General features: G+C 35.7%; 1 protein-coding gene and 1 pseudogene across 1 annotated transcript in view; one reads left to right on the top strand and one right to left on the bottom strand.

The window, feature by feature from the left end:
* Positions 1-18,720, top strand: part of Sbf2 (SET binding factor 2) — a gene marked incomplete at its 5' end in the record, with an annotated part of 381,407 nt that overhangs the window by 225,796 nt on the left and 136,891 nt on the right. The window contains 1 exon segment of the mRNA XM_013511938.1: positions 12,393-12,461. Coding sequence (XP_013367392.1) covers positions 12,393-12,461 — 69 coding nt within the window.
* LOC102004696 lies at positions 8,258-8,765 on the bottom strand (annotated as a pseudogene).

Genomic DNA, 18,720 nt, shown 5'->3' with positions numbered 1-18,720 from the left:
GTGTGGGTGAGCACAGACTCGAGCCCAGGTGTCTAGCCGCTCCTGGAACACTGGCTCTCACTGCGCAGTGTACCTTACAGTTTTTGATAGCCAGACATGATATACTAGATAAAAGGAACTGCTGTTAGTAAACCTTTATTAATGAGGTGGTAAGGTATCCAGGGAGAAGAAAGGCCGTAGTGCTATAATTTGGTCTCAGTCTTTCAGTGAGGCAACCCTGAAGGGAAGAGGATTGCTACAGCTGGCTAGAGTTGGCTGTTTCCCTCCCATAGGTCAGTTAAGCTCTGATAACCCTTGTAGGTTAGGCTCTGATTAAATAGTTTCTCCTGAGGATAGACTTTGATAAAAATAAAATAGTATGTCATATTTCAAAATGGTCCTATTTCACCTCTTCTAGAAATGCAAGGTGATTTTTTCCTGGTTTTAACCATGGAAACCTGTTAGAGTTCCAAGAAGTGAAATGAAGGTGCGGAGCCCAAGTGAATGGGTTGCCCTAGAGCAGTGATGGTGAATCTTTGAGAGCTTTCAATGATAACAAATAGCCCGCTGCAGCACCCTGCCAGAAATTTTATCTCAGACTTTCCCATACTGAACCTCCAGCTGTCCTCCAATTACAGTTCAAGTTCCTGATTCCTGCAGTTTGCTGTTTGTGGGTTTCTGCTCTGATAAATTAGAATTCTCTCCACTCAGGGATGGGGGTGATTTGCCCTGTTACCTTACTTCTCTTGCAAATATAAGAACAGTTGTTGATTTTTCAGTTATTTGGCTTTTTCCTTGTTGGAAATGAATGGAAACTCTTAAACTTCTTACCTGCTGAACCAGAAATTGATCTATAATTTTTTCATCTCACTCTGTTCACTCTATACCCTCTTTAGGAATGCCTTTTTTCATACCCACCACTTTGATTACCACCTAAATGTTGATGACTCACAAATGTATTTCTATAGCAAAGACCTTTCCTCAAGTTCTACAATCATATACCCAACGATCTGCCCAGTATTTCATTTTCATGTCTCAAAGATAATTCAGCTTTAATAGTTCCAAACCAAATTCATGGTCTCTTTCTCTATGCTTCATCCCCTAAATGAGCCTTTCTGTTGTCCTCAGTCTCAACAAATGGCACTACTGTTGATCCAGTTATGCAAACCAAAACCCAAGTCATCCTTAACAACTTCCTCTATACCAAATTACATTGATTTTTACCTCATAAAAAGCATGTAACTTAAACTCATAGGCACCATCATTCCTTCCTAAACTGTTGTAAACATTTTCCTACATCCATTCTTACTCCCCTTGTTCCTTCTAAGCAGTCTTCCTACATCCATTCTTGCGCCCTCCATCCCAGTCACCATCCTGTAGCCATAATGATCTTTTCAAGCTACTGATTGGTCCTGCTTGGGTTTCTCAGAAAATAGCACCTGAGGCAAAGACATGTGTGCTACCACCTTTTTAGAAAGTCATGTCAAGTTGAAAAAAGATTCTGAGACATTGTAGTACAGAAGATGTTTTTATAGGCATGCTCTCAAGATTACATCTGTGAAAAGGAAAACAAATAAGAACAGAAACTTTTCTTGGCTTTGAGCACCGCTCAAAGCTGTCAGCCTAGTCCAGAGCACTAGTTACAGATGTGGAAAGTGCTGCTTCCATAGCAAAGAGGCCTACCAGAAGTTGTGCTGCTTCTCTCATTCTGGAAGATACAAGATGCAACAAATTGTTCTTTGCTTTACTTGAGATGATCTGGCATTCTCCAAAAACTTCATAAGGTTTACATCCAACCCTATAGAGTACACATCTTACCAAGCCTTTCAGTATAATAGAGAAATCTTCTAGCCTGTTTAGCATGATGCTTAGAATGTCAATGTAATTTTTTATGTGATATTCAGATGGTCTCATTTTCTTCAAATTGAATTTTAATTAGAAGAACATTTAGCTAACACACCCCTGAGGCAAAATTGTCTGTGTTCACCAATGTGCATTTCATGTGACTGCAGACTGAAAGCTTTCACCAAGTCAGTAGTTGCATACAACAAACCTCAGACAGTGATAGTCCGCTCTAGCAAAGATAACACAACTTTGCCACGATTGAAGCTAGAGCCACTGCTTGGTTGAATTTGCTGTAGTCTGCTTTCATCTTCCAGGGTCCATCTAGCTTTCGCAGGCACCAGATTGGAAAATTAAGTAATATGTCAGGGAGCATCACTCCTATATCTTTTAGATCCATAAGAATAGCACTAATTTTAATTGTTACTACCAGTGAATCTATGTGAAATGAGTACTAAGATTTCATACCAAATACTGGAGAGGAGGGTTAGTACATTGTATTTAAAAGAAGAAATCATAAAAATTTGTTTCATTTTAACAAATATTGAGGCTAACAATTTTAGCCATATACAAGTTGTTGTTTTCCAGGTGTCTCATTTCCAGGTCCCAGAGAGGCTGTATTTTGTGTCATGGCGGCCTAAATGCCCTGTCTTGATGCAAAATGTTTACCTTTTACAGTCATTTTGACTTTGGGAAACAGCCAGAAGTTGCATATTGCCAGATCCAGTGAATAAGGTACATGAGAACACACTGTAAATTTTCATAAACCTGTTTTTTTTTTTTTTTTTTGGATAGCAATCAGCAGCAGCACACCATATTTTTTTTATCACATCTCCTAAAGATAGGATAAAGATAATATGTCTTTCACTGTAGTAAATTTTTAATACACACATACTATATTTTTCAATCAGCTCTTATACTGTCATTTTTCCTTAATTCCCTAGAACTGATAGTTACTATATCTCTCTCTCCCTTTTTTTCCCTCAGCAGTAGGGATTGAAGGTAGGATTTAAACTACATTCCCTGCCCTTGTTAACTTTTTTTTGGACAGAGTATTGCTAAGTCACTAAGTTGGCTGGGCAGGGCTTGAAGTTGGGATCCTCCTGCCTTAGCCTGCCAAAGTACACCAGCACAGGAAGCTGATTTTTGTATGTATTTTGGGTTTTGGGGTTTGGTTGTTTTTTGTGGGTTTTTTTTTTTTTTTTTTTGAGACAGGATTTCACTGTGCATTTCAGGCTGGCCTTCAGGCTGGCTACTCACTTTGTAGCCAAGGCTGGCCTCAAAGTCACAGTGATCCTCTTGCCTGAGCCTCCTGAGTGCTGGGATTATAGGCACAAGCCACCATGCCCGGCTTGTATGTATTTTGAAGTGGGAGTCTAATTTCATTTTTTTCCACTCAGCACCATTTATTAAAATCACTTACTATCATTTTTTCCTTTGGTCTGCTTTGTCACATCTATCAGGATTACTATTTTTTAGTGGGAAGTCCTAGATAAAGACATTATGCCAATAATAAATTAGTTTCTGAGATACAGCTACTGTTAAGATAACTTCTTTTTTTTTTTTTTTTTTTTTTGGTTTTTCTCCGGTACCGGGAACCAAACTCACGACCTTGCGCTTTCCAGGCAGGCGCTTTGCCGCTGAGCTAAATCCCCAGCCCCTAAGATAACTTCTTAAAAAGAAGAAGGGTATAGGTGTTTTCAACCTAACTTCTCAGTATGATTTTTAGTATTTTTGCTGTAAAAGCCTCAAAGTATCATATTTTATAAGTTGGGTTTTAATGCCTTCCTTTAAAGGTCAAAAGAAAAAAGGGAAAGCATAGGAAAAATTATAAAACGAACAGAGAGAAAGCATGAGCCCTCTGTTTGAGCAGACTATTTTTAGCATGTTCTAGAAACTATCAGGAATTAATAATGAGGTTTTCCTCTGGTGACTAAAATCAGGTCTTTTGAATCAGTGACATTTTGAAGCTAGTTCACATGTTGGTTCTGTGTATCTTATAAAGTGAAAACTAGTTTGATTTAGTGCCCCAGCTAACTTAAGCAGATCAAATAAGTGAAACTATGTTTAGTCAATAATTAAAAATGAGTATTATGCTGGTGAATTTTACTAGACTTTTAAGAAAAAGATGATATATTATAAACCACTAGGACTTATCTCAGGATTGCAAGTTTGGTTTAACAATTGAAAATTTCAATAACAATTGAAAATTAATAAACTAAGTAAAAAATATGGTTATTGCTATAGACATTAAAAAGCATATGACAAATTCACATCCCATTCATGATCAAAAAATATACACCACAGTAGAAGGAAACCTTCTTAAGCTGATAAATGAAATATACAAAAAAAAAGGTTATATCTAATAGAGAAAGACTGATTGCTTTCCCTGTAAGATTTGAGCAGAAAAATAATGAGGTCTGTTTTCATGATTTTTTTTATCTTTGTCTTGAGGTCTGACCCACAGTGGAGGTGCCTTTCTTCCAGTTGAAAGGTATCCTATCTTTTGCACTGGCTCCTTTGAGGGCCTGGCCCTGACTGCCTATAATATTTTTATCTAACTTAGCTGTCTATAAGACACTCCCCTCTCCTCCTTCACCACTGTTCCATCTCTTGGTGTCCCCTTCCATTTTGCAATCACATTTTTAAATCTTCAATTGTTTTTTTTATAGATGAAGTACAATTTCAAATTCTTGAGGACATTATTTATAATTTGCTGGAATATTTCTTCCTTTGCCTTACTATGTGTCTGCAGATGCCATGATTAGACTTAGTTACACAACTTACTGCCTTTGAGAGACAAGAAAATAAGAGAGGTTTAAAGCAAAATTCTAGAGTAAGACTACCCAGATTCAAGTTCTAGTTGTGCCCTTTGTGACTGTATTCTCAGGCAAGTAATTTAACTTCATAGGCTCAATCCCTTTGTCCAAAAAACAGGACATAACTATAGATCTGTTCATAGAAATGTTATGAAGATTGAGTGCATTAATAAGTTCATACTTAGAATATATCTGACACTTAGTAAACACTCAGGCTATTATTTCCCATGCCAAGTGTAGAGCTCTAGTTTGCAGGCAAGTAAATTTGAAACAAACTTGAGCCATTCACTCAAAGACCTTAAAACAAAGGTTGATCCTTGTAAAGCCTAAGTATTTACCTTCTGTCTCAATGGCACTATCATGGTACATATAAATAACCCTACAGATCAAAACTGTGATGCACTCTCTATGATTTTATTAGTTTATTTAGCCTTAAAATATAACCGGATACTGAAAGTGTAGTAAAAATTCTTTTGCCTGTTTAATGTCTAGCATTATACTTTGATAAAGTGGAAGAAATACAAGAGCATGCATATAGAAGGAAAAAACATATAAATAAATGACAAAGCAAACCATGGATAGTCCTCTTAAGGATATTAATGTTATGGGAATAAATATGTGGAACAGAAAATGATAAATAAGCTGGGTGACTAGAGCTATAGCTTGCAGCAGGGGGACCGTGGGTCCACACTATAGATGTGCATCCACATGCAGAGATTATAGACCTAGGAGAACAGTTGGTCTTTGTCCTGTAAAAGTCAGAAGATAGGTACAATTTTTGAACAAGAGAGTGACATGATATAAAGAAGTATTTTTGTTTTGAACTTCTGTCCCTATGTACAAGATACAAATGCTTTCAGTGTTTTTGACAAGTTAAAACATTTTTTTCTGAGTTGTGTCTAAACTCTAAAGTAAAGTCAGTTTTGTAACACATTGTACCTTTCAATCTCATTTTTTTTCTTTAATGTTCAAATACATAACATTTTTGAGAGATTCCAAAGTTGTATGAAACAGAAATGTTGGCCATGATAGTTCAAAAGCATGTAGGTTAAAAGTAATTTATTGAGGATACTGGGAAATTAAGATTGCCAGGCTCACTCTTCAATTATACAAGGAAAATTAAAGGTAAATTACATAGCTAAGTTTAGAATAAAAACCTGTGTAAGTATTCAAGTTCTTGCAAGTTTATAAATTGCCTGGTATGTTTGTAACTACAATGTAGCCAAAGCACAAGGGACTTCAGGATGTGTATTTATGGACTGATTCCCCGCAGATAACTACACTATTCTGGAATGCAATTGCTATGTCAATAGTTGTAGTCTTGCTATTTTAAAATTTCTCCATCTTTCAACCTAATTAACTTAAAATGTCTCTAACGTGATTTACAAAGAATTTCATATTTATATTTTGCAATCAGCATTTGACTAGTGCACAGGTTTTAGACTTACACTACAATGTGTAAACATTTTGTAAGATAATAAATAGCTCTTTCTGGCCTAGATGTTTTATGGTTGCCTAGTCCCTGCTAATTGGTCATGGCCTGAAATTCCCCATTGTTTAATTTTTTTAATTTGTGGGAAGTTTTTATAAATGAGTCTGTGGGGCTTCGTATCACAGCTGTTGTCATTTAAAGTTTGGACTGCATCATTACAAATGAAGCCCTGCTGTGAAATCAAAGTCTAAAGGCATCTTGGCATTCCAACCATTTCCTTGGGAGAAGATTACAGCTCAAGACTGTTGAACTTTATTGCCTTGGGCCTCATGACAGTTTCAGAAACATCCAAGGCATTTCTGCTAAAGAAATTCAGATGTGCTAGGACACAAATGACATTCCTGCGCATAGCAGTGTCCTAGGAGGTGAAGGGTAAGTCGAAGGAAAAAAAGTCACTTTTGCTACATTCTAGGATTATTTTATAAAATCTATGGAGATGGTGAACACCATCAGTGATACCATGTGGAAGGAGGTATGGAGTTTTTCTACATAGCCTGACTATATTTTACAATAAAAACTTAGCCCTGACTCCACTCCAAGGTAATGACTTCCTTCAAAGTCATCTTTCTTTTTCTAGGGGGTTGGAGGAGGGCGGTGCTAGATATTGATCCTAGGGACCTCACATAGGTTAGGCAAGTGCCAGGGTCATTTTTCAGTTGATTTTGTTACTCTCTTTGAGAGGAGTTTATACTGATTCATATTTCTTTTCTCCCTCTCTGCTCCTGTCTTTTAGTACACATACCTGAGAGAGAAACGTCACTCAAGTACAGTAGTTCTAATAGTCATTCTTTATGTCTAAAACTCATGTTTTTTGAACTTAAAATTAAACATCACTTGATCCAATTTAAGATCTATATAAATAGTAACCAAGTTGCAATAAATGTCCCCACAGAGACCTCATGAAAGAACATGATTGTTCTTCATATTTAAGGATGTATCCCATTCAGCCATGAATTCATCTCAGCCCTTTAAAATGTTTATTATCTGTTTTCCTTCTTAGAAGTGTCCTGAGTTCATTAACTACAACATTCCTGGCATATAATAGGTACCCAATAAGTATTTGTTGAATGAATGAAAATTGTTATTGAGAGGAATATCCTAATTACTGTCAACGTTCATTGTGTAAATCTAAGACATACCAGTATCGTTTGTTCCCACTGCCCTTTTGACTCTGAAGCATTCTGAAAAGGCATAACTCATTCAGTAGCTTGCCAACAAATATTGATACTGCCTCTTTGGCTTTGGGGGTTTTTTGGTGGGTTGTTTTGTGTTTGTTTTGAGACAGGGTCTTGCTGTGGAGTTCAGCTGGTCTTTAACTCACTATGTAGCACAGGCTGGCCTCAAACTTGTAACAATCCTCCTGCCTCAGCCTCCTGAATGCTGGGAGTACAGGCATGCACCACCATGCTCAGCTGATACTGTCTCTTATTTGCTGCAGTAAAAATGGTATCAAATCAGGAATGGTGGCATGTATCTGTAGTTTCAGCTACTCAGGAGGCTGAGACAGGAGAATCACTTATCCCAAAAATTTGAGACTAGTGTGGGCAACAGAATGAAGCTTGTCTCAAAAACAAAAGTGATTTCAAATTGCTTATAGTTTAGTAAGGAGGCTGATCAGTAAATACAGTAGATAATTATAGTGTAATCTGCTAAGCATTTCCTAGCCTTAATGATAATATTTATTGAATATTGTATGCCAGATAAAATTTTAAGTACTTTACATACACTGTTAATTTCTGACAACTGCATTGTGGTCTGACAACTGTATCTCTGTGGACATTAATCCTTTGGAATGAATCAGCACGTACTTTATGGCCCATTATGATGTCAGTTTTTCTTAAATTCATACAGACAGTTGTGGGTAGCATTAAAATGCAGTGTCCATTAAATCAAGAAGGTGTTTTGTATATGTACAGATGTCCATTAGTGCTAGCTTTTAAAGCATGTCTTTAAAAGATTACAGTTTTCTACTTGCATGACCTGTCAGTGACTAAAAGAAATATATTAAAGATTTTCAGTTTGTCAATTTTTCTTGAGAGAACCAAGAATATTACTTTAATTTAACATCGACAGTGACACTGTGTAGCAGCACAGGGAAGAGGTAGAGGAGAGAGAAGATGGTTGGGCTTCCTGTTCCCCAACCAGCCTGGATTTTAACAGCAGAGCCCCAGTGGCCTAGAAGCATCCATCACCCAGCCAGCAGTGGAGGGGGAGGGGCGGGGCTGGGAGAGGCTTCCGGTGGGGCTACAGAACCAGGGGTGGCGCTAGCACAGGTCTTTGACAGTGAATATTCCCTTGGCTCTGCACAGGATGGAGTGCTTGGCAGCAGCATAGGGGTAGTCCTTGGATGGGATCCCCAGGACTTCTGGAATGGAGCACTGGTGGGAATCAAGGGCATGCCAAACCATCTCTGCTATGTACTGGTTGATGAGGATGATGCCGATGTCATCCCAGTTTAGAAACTGCCAGAAGATGTCTTCAGTCTCTTTGATAGTTGTATCCTTCTCTACCACCAGGAAATTAGAGTGGTGATTCTTGTTAAGCTCCCCTGTGCCACCTAGGAGAAAACCAGTGACTGTGTCTTCATCTTCCATCACTGGGATTAGCTTCCCCACCCCCACTATCCCCGCCATCCCCGCAGCTGGCAGTGACAACTCCAACACCAGAAGTCCAGTTGATTTTTTATGTATCAATTTTGCCTTGTATATTTTAAGGTTACTGTCTTAAATTGTTATATTTTTCTAGTAAATAGAGCTATTTATCATATGGAATGCTTCTTTTTATCTCTAGGAATGCTTTTTGCCTTAAAGATTGTCTATTTTTTAATATAACTACCTCAACTTCTTTTGGTGTTTGCCTCCTATGTATCTTTTTAAATCTACATACTTTTTTGTATCTTTAGGTCATAGGTAGATCTTTTTAAACAGATACATTGTGGTTTTTGATCAGTGATAATCTTTTAATCAGACTATGTGGCATTTTTGTACTATTACATTTATATCTATTTCTGCCATCATACTTCTTTTCCAATTGTTTCCTTTTTCTTGTTTTTTTTTTGTTTGTTTGTTTGTCTGTCTGTCTGTTTGTTTGTTGAGACAGTGTCTTGCTATGTAGTTCAGGCTGGCCTTGAACTCACTGTGGATCCCAGGCTGGCCTTGAACACAGGGATTCTCCTGCCTCAGCCTCCCAAGTGCTTGGATTATAGGTGTGTACCACCACGCCCCACTTGGTTATATCTCAGTTTTATTTAGTATCCTAACAAGACATTATCTTTATTTATATTAGTTAGTGTGTATTTTGGGTGGATATAATAGCTCAATCCTGGAGTCCCAGCACTTCATATGCTGAGGCAAGAGGTTTGCTTGATTCTAAGAATTGGAAACCAGTCTAAACAACATAAATTAGACACATTAAAAAAAAAAAAAAAAAAAAACTTGTGAAGTTTTGTTTGGAAATACTGCCTACCAGTTTTCCCTCAATAGAATCACAGTTAAAACCCTGAGAAGCCCTACAGTTTGAAAGATAGAATGAAGAAGAAAAATTTGCTTAATTTTGTTTACTCAGCATTTCTCCTGAATAACAGCTATCAGTACCCTACATAGGTTATTACAGAAGTGGTATTTAAACAGTTTGAGGAGCTGGTGGACCCAAGCTTCTTTCTCTCCACATGTTACATTTCCTGATATTGTCAGGGATCCTGGTATTTGATATAAATTCTACATATTTTCTTTTTATGGAAATCAGATGTTTCTAAGACCTAACCCTGCCTTGCAAATGGGAACTATATTGACTACCAGGTGTATCTAAGAGACCTTATTTTACGAGTAACTCCTCAAGTGGGTATTTTACTGCCCACCTTTCCTTATTACTCTACTCATCTATACCCTTAGTTGTGTCAGAAGCCACCATTGGTCTCTTAGACTCTTGCTATTTTTCTTCAATCTTCATTTTAACAAATCTCATCTGAAACATTGAAAACTATTGCTCTTTCTCCTCTGTACATCTGTAATATTATGCACTTTCCTGATTCTACCCCATATTGATTTTCCATTATACCTTCTACATAAATATCTTTCCAAAATATCTATCCTTAGCTCCTTTTTCTTGTTACTTACTCTTTGCATTTATTCCTTTATTTATTCATTTATCCAATAAACATTAATCAGTGTGATGAATTAATCAAAAGTGTTATATATAATATAAGAAATTGGGCCTAGCTTATAGTTATTTCTTTAAATTGGGTCAGAAAATATGAGCTATGTGACTAATTTTTTTTGTGGAGATTTCTCTTTTTTTTCTTGTTTCATTATTCACTGGTGTTGGATGTTCTGTGCATTCTAAAACTGTCATATAGAACAGTGCATGAATTTTAAATGAAAATTCTTTTAGCAAACCATAGTATCATATATACTCATACAAATGGCTACCTGCAAGCATGGCTTATGAAAGAAAATTTCTTTTATCCTTCAAGCAGTGCTACACCCTCCCCATCCTCATGGCTCACTCTACCGTGCCCCAGTAGTATTTTTTAAACCATCTATATTATATTCTCACTTTACCTTCTGACTCTTCCTCCTATTTCTCAAGCTTTTGTCCCTAATACCAGGGCACTTATGCAGCTCTAAGCTTCCTACTCCTCTGCTGTTCAGACTTTCTTCCCACCTTCACTCTCTCATACCCCAAAATTATTGCTGCAAACTGAAATATTCATATCCCCTACCTCAAGAAGACCATGAAAGCAATCAGGTACAAAAGACTGTCCAGAGGGAAAAGCATGACACTGCTAAGTAGATAAATCTAGATACCAGTTGTCACTCTGTGGCCAACTTCTAGGCTTCTTTTCTCTCATGTGGAAAATACAAAAATTGTATTAGACTACCTGATATCTAACATCCCAACTCTGTGTGTTTAAAATCAATTACTCCAACTTGATAGCCAATGAAAGAAAAATTTATATTTTAATGAAACTGGCTACATTGTTTAAGGTTGGGCCTTTAATCATTATATCTGGCCCTATAGGAAGGGTGTCAGTTGCCGATTTTGCTACCTTTGAACACTGTGCGAAGTACTGGCTTCCTGATGGCTCATTTTGTGCCCTACTACCAAAGGAAGGACTGGTTAATCTAACTACATAGATATTCACCTAGCGTGATAGCATTGAGTTTCATCCATGTTATAACGTGTCAGAATGTCTTTCCTTTTTAAGATTGAATATTCCTGTGTGTGTGCATGTGTATGTACATACCATATACCTGTACAGTATGTGAGTTGAAATATATGTACCTGTTTGCTTTCAGTTGTTTTCTGTTCTTTCTGAAAAGTAAAAATTCTAGAACATATAGTAATTCTATTTTTCTTTATATATTCTGTTTGCTAATTCCATATAATGTTCTGCTTGTTTGTTTGTCTACTTCTGTTTGAGGAACTACCATACTGTCTTTCATAGCAGCTGCACCACTTTGTATTCACACTGAGATTTCCAGCTGTGCTGTTCCTCAATATTTTACCCAGTAGATTTCAGCATCAGTTGATATTTCTCATCAATAACAAGATATTATTTTAGATAAAAACAAAATACCCCTAGTCAATTATAAAGTGCATCTCAATCCCAGCAATGTTAAAATGTTAAAAAAAAAAAAAAAACAGACTCAATGAAATAAAGTCTAAAACCCCTAAATTTTTATTTTTTTTATCATAGGAACAATACAATATTATTTTAAAGAGTAAAAGAAGGATAACATAGTAATAGGCTTACCGAATTACAGACAAAGTGGTAGGAAATTATCAATGGTTGTTGTTTTACATATTGTTATCTATGAGATAGTTTCTTAGGAAAACAAATAGACAAATAATAGTGAGTTACAGACAAAAGTGGTAGATAATTATCAATGGTTGTTGTATCCTACTTTGGTATCTTCAAAGTGGTAAAACCCCTAAACTTTTAAAAAATAAATTGCACAAAAAGGTAACTATTCTATAATAATACATAAAAATGATACTCTCAAATGTATTCCTACCTCATTTCCAAAAGAATGTTAAAACAAAACAAAAGAATGTGCTTCAGGGACAGTTCCCAATCCCCCCACACACACACACCCGCCCCCCCGCCCGCAAGATTTACCGAACTACCTTAGTGACAGCTTGGAGTAAAGGTAAAATCTCATAGTACAATAAACAATTATTCCAGATTTTCATTTCCATATATTTGTGATTTCTGTTAAATATTTTAGTAATGTTCATTTGTCTTTGTTTCATTTAAGGATTGTTCAAGTTTAGAAGAATATAACATTGCTGCAGCATTACTCCCTTTGACTAGTGCTTTCTATAGGGTAAGTGTCATTGTTCTATGTATAAACTAGTTATGATTTATATAAATGTATTCAGTTTGATTTCTCATGGAACTATGTGAATCTTGTCCTCTTAGTATAACTAAAATGTATCTGTGGTTACATTTATTATAACATTTATTATGTGCTATGTGTAAGAAATTTTTATATAATGCTAAATAATCTAATGCAGTACCCCCATTCATTCTACCCTAATTTATTTTTCTTTATAATTACGTTATAAAGTGATTTATTTACCTATTTCCCCCTATCGCAGAAAGTAAATTTCTTGAGGCTGGAATATTCTCTGCTGCTATATCCCAGTGCCATTCAATAAATATTTATTGAATGAGTGAGTAACATCCATACAACTGTAGTAGAGTTTAACATCACTGGTGATTTCTGTCTGAGAGTTTTCTGGACTTTTTAAAGTGATTTATAAAATTCTGTTGTGTATTACAGTGCTCCTATTCATGTCTTTTCATTAATATATTAGCTCTTATGGCAATTCCACCAAATTCTCCTTATTGACACTTTTCCTGTAAAGAATTATATAACCACACTATGAATAATGCATTTAATATATCCTTCTGAATTGTGCAGTGGAAAACAATAAATCTGTGGCAACAGACTGACTCACTGTTTAGCCACATGGACAGTCAGCTTCAGGAAATCGTAAGTTAGCAAGTTTGGTCAAATGTCATGCTACTTCTCTGCATTATCAAACTCAAAAATACAAATTTATACTTAGGAGTAGGTTTATGGTTTTGAGTCTTTGTTTTTGTCTTGGTTTTTTGGTTTATTTCGGTATGATTTTCAGGAAGAGAGGAGGGGAAGGTGATATAAAAATAATTAAAACATGTTATGTACATATACCAACTCCCCACAATGAATGCAATCATTATGTACTGCAGACATGTACTAATGAAAATAAAGATTTAAAAAAAGAAGAGCACTTGTGAGACCTAGTTGGAGAGGTGATAGTGTAGCATTTCACTAAGGAGAACCAGGAATGGCAGCAGGAACTGCCTTCTGGAGTGCTGGAAAGACTTACCTGAGAAGCCACCCACCAGCATACTACTTAATCTTCTAAGGTACCAGTGACACTTAATAGGAAACCACCAACTGGAGTGCTGCCCAGCCTTCATAGATTTAAGCACCTCTAGGTGGCCCTATACCACTACCAGGTATGTGCCACAGGAACAGAAAGGAAAAAGTACACTAGAAACAGGAAGAGAAGCCAATTTCTTTTTTTTTTTTTTTGTACCAGGGATTGAACTCACCACCTTGCACCTGCCAGGCAGATGCTGAGCCGCTGAGCTATATCCCCAGCGAGAAGCCAGGTTCTACTGCAGTGTCCCTGCAGCAACTTTTATTAACAAAGTTTAATGTTATGCCTGCTGGCAAAAGAGAAGTGTTTATAAGATCCAGTTCTAGTATCACAAAGAGGGCAAAGAGAGTTAGAAGAACCACTGCATTAATGACAGATACAGAGGATTAGATAAAGTGGATAACACTAATTGTTGGATATTTTCTAAATTTGTATCTTAAGGGAAATAATTTCTTGTGCATAGTGGATTTCTTAATTCAGGAAGAAGATAAAATCGCTTCTTGGCCTTTGACTAAGATCAAGTGTAGGAAGAAGATACACTTTCCATTTTCCTGGCCACAAATTGCAGATGAGCCAGCCTCATACTCTCTACCCAGGATAAACTCTTGGGAGTTGCTCAGCATTACTTTAGGGAATGCACTTATAAAATATTTTGAATAACTATCTTTTTTTAGTGGAGCTAAAAACTTACTGATCATCTCAGCATAAAACATTATGATGCCCAGCAACATCATGAGTAGCAACATTAATATCGTATTGACATGATACCAGGGAAGTTCAATTAAGAATCTGTCTAGTACAAGCAATTTAAAAAAAAATAAATAAACTTGTCCACAGAGTCACCAACCAGATGGACACTTTCTTAAGTAAAAATTGTGTGTATATGATATATATATAATGGGATGGTATAAAATGCAAAGTATAAGTTCCCTTCCCCAACTCTACCCCATTTCTTCCAAATAGGGAGGAAGAGGATCACATGTTTAAGCCTAGCTTGGGCAACCTAATGACCCTAATGAAATCCTGTTTCAAAATAATAAATAAAGATGATTTAAGGGTGTAGCTCAGAGTGAAGGCCCTGAGTTCATGATTCAATCCCCAGAGCCATAGAAAGAAGGGAAGGAGAGAGAAAGAGAAGGAAGAAGGGTGGGGGAATCAAACCATTCATACTGTTTTCTCACCTTGCATTTTTTCACTTAGTAGAACATCTTAGAGATTGCAGATCCTACTATAATAGCATATATACCTTATTTTTAATTATTGTTTATATTTTTTCTTTTTAAGGGAAAGATGGTTTACATGTACTTCCTATTTTCATAAGAATAGGCTATTTCATTGGCCAGACAAACAATGCTTGTCTTTTAGAGCTTTACTTAGTATATTGTTATATTACCTATCTTACATGCTTAGAAATTTGTAATTCAGCAGCTACCACAGATTTGGGGATCCTCATAGACCAAAAGTTACAGTTCTTCTCATTTTTCTCTAGTTTTAAATAAGCTATACACAATTCATACTAACTCCTATGAAACCTTTTTTGGAGGTGGTTACTTAACAGCTGAACAATTTAAACTCAGGATTACTTTTACTCTGAAAAATAATGTCATATTTTATGTTTATATTATGCTTATTGTTATATGGTTCTTTTATTCCCAATTCAGCAAACTTTGTAGATGAGCTAAACCCTGTACTTATATCTGATGCCAGTCACAGATGAGTAACACATGGTCCTTACCCTCAAGAAACATGCTGTCTAATGGCCTTTTTTATCATTAATTAGCTTTTGACAACTGAGGATCATTTAAAAGTTAATGAATAATATTTGGGTACCTTTTCATTTACATAGGTCCTTTTTGTGTAAAAATTTTATTTGTTAAATTAAGAGCCAAAGTATATATTCACAATATTTAAAGCAGAAATTCTTGTCTAAGTGTTACTTTTTGTAGAAGAAAAACATTGTAGAGTAAAATAAAACCCTGTTGAGCAGAAATAGAACCAAAAACTTCTATATACTATTCCCAGCAATAGCAGTGAGCAATAATGACATCCATAGACACCTTCACCACAAGCTACTACAGCTCGTGAGCCTTAAGGTCACATTGTTGTAATTCTTAATAATCCATTGATTTAGCGTATTTCCTAGAATCCATCAAAATATGACAAATCCCTCCCCTTTTGAAGCACGTTTGTTACCAATATTCAAAATGATTCCCAGGAGAGTTAATACTTTCTTCTTTGGTACTAATTCCTAGTAACTAGTAAACATATATATTTACCTGAGGAGGAAGAATAAATAAATATTCTGTTTACTTTAAATCCAAGCACCCAGTGAAGCCTTCCCAAATTCGAAAGATCTCCCACATACACATGGCATTTTGAGGATGTTTTACCAATTTAAAAAAAGCCCTATTTCAGAATAAAACCATTTTATTCAGGGAATCATTCTCGATAGAAACAAATTTGCTTTCAAAATTCTTACTTTTATTCAGCATGTAAAATCTTCTTTTCTAGTATGCAGCCATTCCAAAGACTTATTTTTATTAATAGATATATTGTTATAATTTATATAATATTCATCCATTTTAAGTGTGTATTTCAGTGACTTAAGTATATTTAGTATACCATTCTGTAATATTACAACCATCACCATGATTTTAACATTAACAAGGGTCAGTTTTATCCAAGTTCCACTCTAACAAATAGGTAACTGAAGTCAGAGATTCATTTATGTTCTACTTTTACCAAAGTGACATGAGGCTCTAGGTCACTATTTTTACTTCAGCGCACTGGGTACACTGCCTTGTTGAAAAATGTTTTCTTATGAATTTACCAAAGAATATCAAAGGTGGTCTGGTAAAATCTCCTTTCTTTTGGCCAATTTGTCTTATCCTTCACCCCAGAATGTATAGGGAAACCAAAACCATGACTGTCAAAATATCAAACAAGATCTTCTAACTTTACTTATAAAGGAAAAATAATTGACTTTGTATTGTTTTGAAAATATTAAAGTATTTTAGTTACTTTTGTAACTAAAAAAATAAAAACCATCACCAAAATTTAAATTTAAAATATTTGTATCACACCAAGAAGAAACCTCATGTCCACCTGCAGTCATTCCCCATTCCCAGATGCCTTCTGTGTCTATAAATTTGCCTTTTGGGAGCAGTTGTATAAATGGAATCATACAGTTGAGATTCGTTTGTATCTGACTTCTTTCACTGAGCATAATACTTCTCGGTTCATTCTTGTTGTTTGGTGATTCTTTAGAATGCTTCATTGTTTATGTAAAATTTCTTGTACCCAAAATGCTTAAGCCTTGTATATTATTTGAAAGTGCATCTAATTCAGTATATAAAACATTATAAAACTAGTCTTTTTAATATACTTTATAGGAAATATAACCCATGATTTCTCAGTTTGGATATAAATTTTACATTTTTATCTGCATGATTTTATTTTTCTTTAATTTCTTTATTACTAATTTTTAAATCTGGCTTATAAATTCTAAACGAGCATGCATTTGCTTATTCCATTATAAATAAAATTTTAGTCATAAATATTATTTTCATTTCAAAGTATAAAAACCCTGAGGCTGAGGGTGTAGTTCAGCAGTAAAAGTGCTTGCCTACCATGGATAAGAGCCTGGCTTCCATCTCCAGTACCACCAAATAAATAAAGCCCAAGGCAAGAAAATGTAGGGGAGTGTGATAGGAAAATCTTTTGAATATCTGCTCTAAAAAGTCCTTTATATAAAGCTAACTTACGCAGTCAATCAGAGAAGCAGGAAGTGTGGGGTGCCACAGAATTTCTTGAGCTGTCTCCTAGGTGGTGACTTTCTCAACCAGTAATTCCTCCCTCAACCTCGCCCCCCATAATGAGTAAACTAAAATCTACCATCTGTGTTTTTTGTGTCAAAACTTGTGATTCCAGCCAGGAGTGGTGGTGCATGTATGTAATCCCAGCATTCTGGAGGCTGAGGCAGGAGGATCATTGCAAGTTCAAGACCAGCTTAGGCTACAAAATGAGCTCAAAGCCAGCCTGAACTGCATAGTGCAAGACCCTGTCTCAAAAAGACCAAAAAAAAAAACAAAAAACAAACCTGTGATTTTTTTTTTATGTCTGTTTATCTGATAGAACATAGTAAAGAACAGAGGCCCAGAGGAAGGTAATAATAATGAGAGCTAATATTTACTGAATTCTTATTGTGTATAAAATGCTCCATTTGACCTTGCAGAACCTAACCCACCTCAGTGAAGTGTTATTCCCATTTTAAATTGAAATGAATATGGCTTGAAAAGTATAAATGCCATATAGCTAGTAACTACAGAGCCAGGACTTACACTCAGTTTGGATTTCAGAGTTGTTGCTTTTTAACTATAAAAGGGTTCTCCAAATAACATAGGAGCCATTGCCTCTGAGTCACTAGTATGGACTTGTTTGTCCTATAGAAATTGTAGATAGTTTGTAGGTAATTCTAACTCATAGAAGCCAAATAACCCTACTTTCATAATATTAACATTGCTTCTAGAAGAAAACCATACAGTAATATAAAAAACAGGTATTTCATTAGTCATTTTTAATTGATAAATGATAGGCAAGATTCTTTTTTTTTTTTTGGTTTTTCTCCGGTACCGGGAACTGAACTCACGACCTTGCGCTTGCCAGGCAGGCACTTTGCCACTGAGCTAAATCCCCAGCCCCAGCAAGATTCTTAAAAATCTACCAAACAGGAAAATAATTTTTTAAGGTTTTGTGGTCTATATAGATACATTTTTGAGGCCAGACATGATGGCACACGCCTGTAATCCCAGCGCTCAGCAGCCTAAGGCAGGAGGATTACTGCGAGTTCAAGGCCAGCCAAAGCTATAAAATGAGTTTAAAGCCAGCCTGTACTACATAATGAGACCCTGTGTCAAAAAGATTAATTAATTAATTAATTTTTTGGCCAAAAAAGGATGGGCAAATAGTAATGAATGTTCTTTTTTTTCCACTGTAAAGTCAATTATTAACCTTAAATGAATTAGAAAAACATTTGAGAGTGAAAATGGGCGTAAATACTAGCTGAATCAAAATTTTGCCTAGGAAAGATATAAATGTGTTTATTACAACAGATGTCTCCAGCACAGCAGATTTTTTTTTTTTTTTTTTTTT

The sequence above is a fragment of the Chinchilla lanigera genome, unplaced genomic scaffold (assembly GCF_000276665.1).
Source record: "Chinchilla lanigera isolate Chin_1 unplaced genomic scaffold, ChiLan1.0 scaffold00013, whole genome shotgun sequence".
Lineage (NCBI taxonomy): Eukaryota > Metazoa > Chordata > Mammalia > Rodentia > Chinchillidae > Chinchilla > Chinchilla lanigera.
The sequence above is the reverse complement of the archived record's forward strand: the minus strand, read 5'-3'. Positions and strand labels throughout refer to the sequence as shown.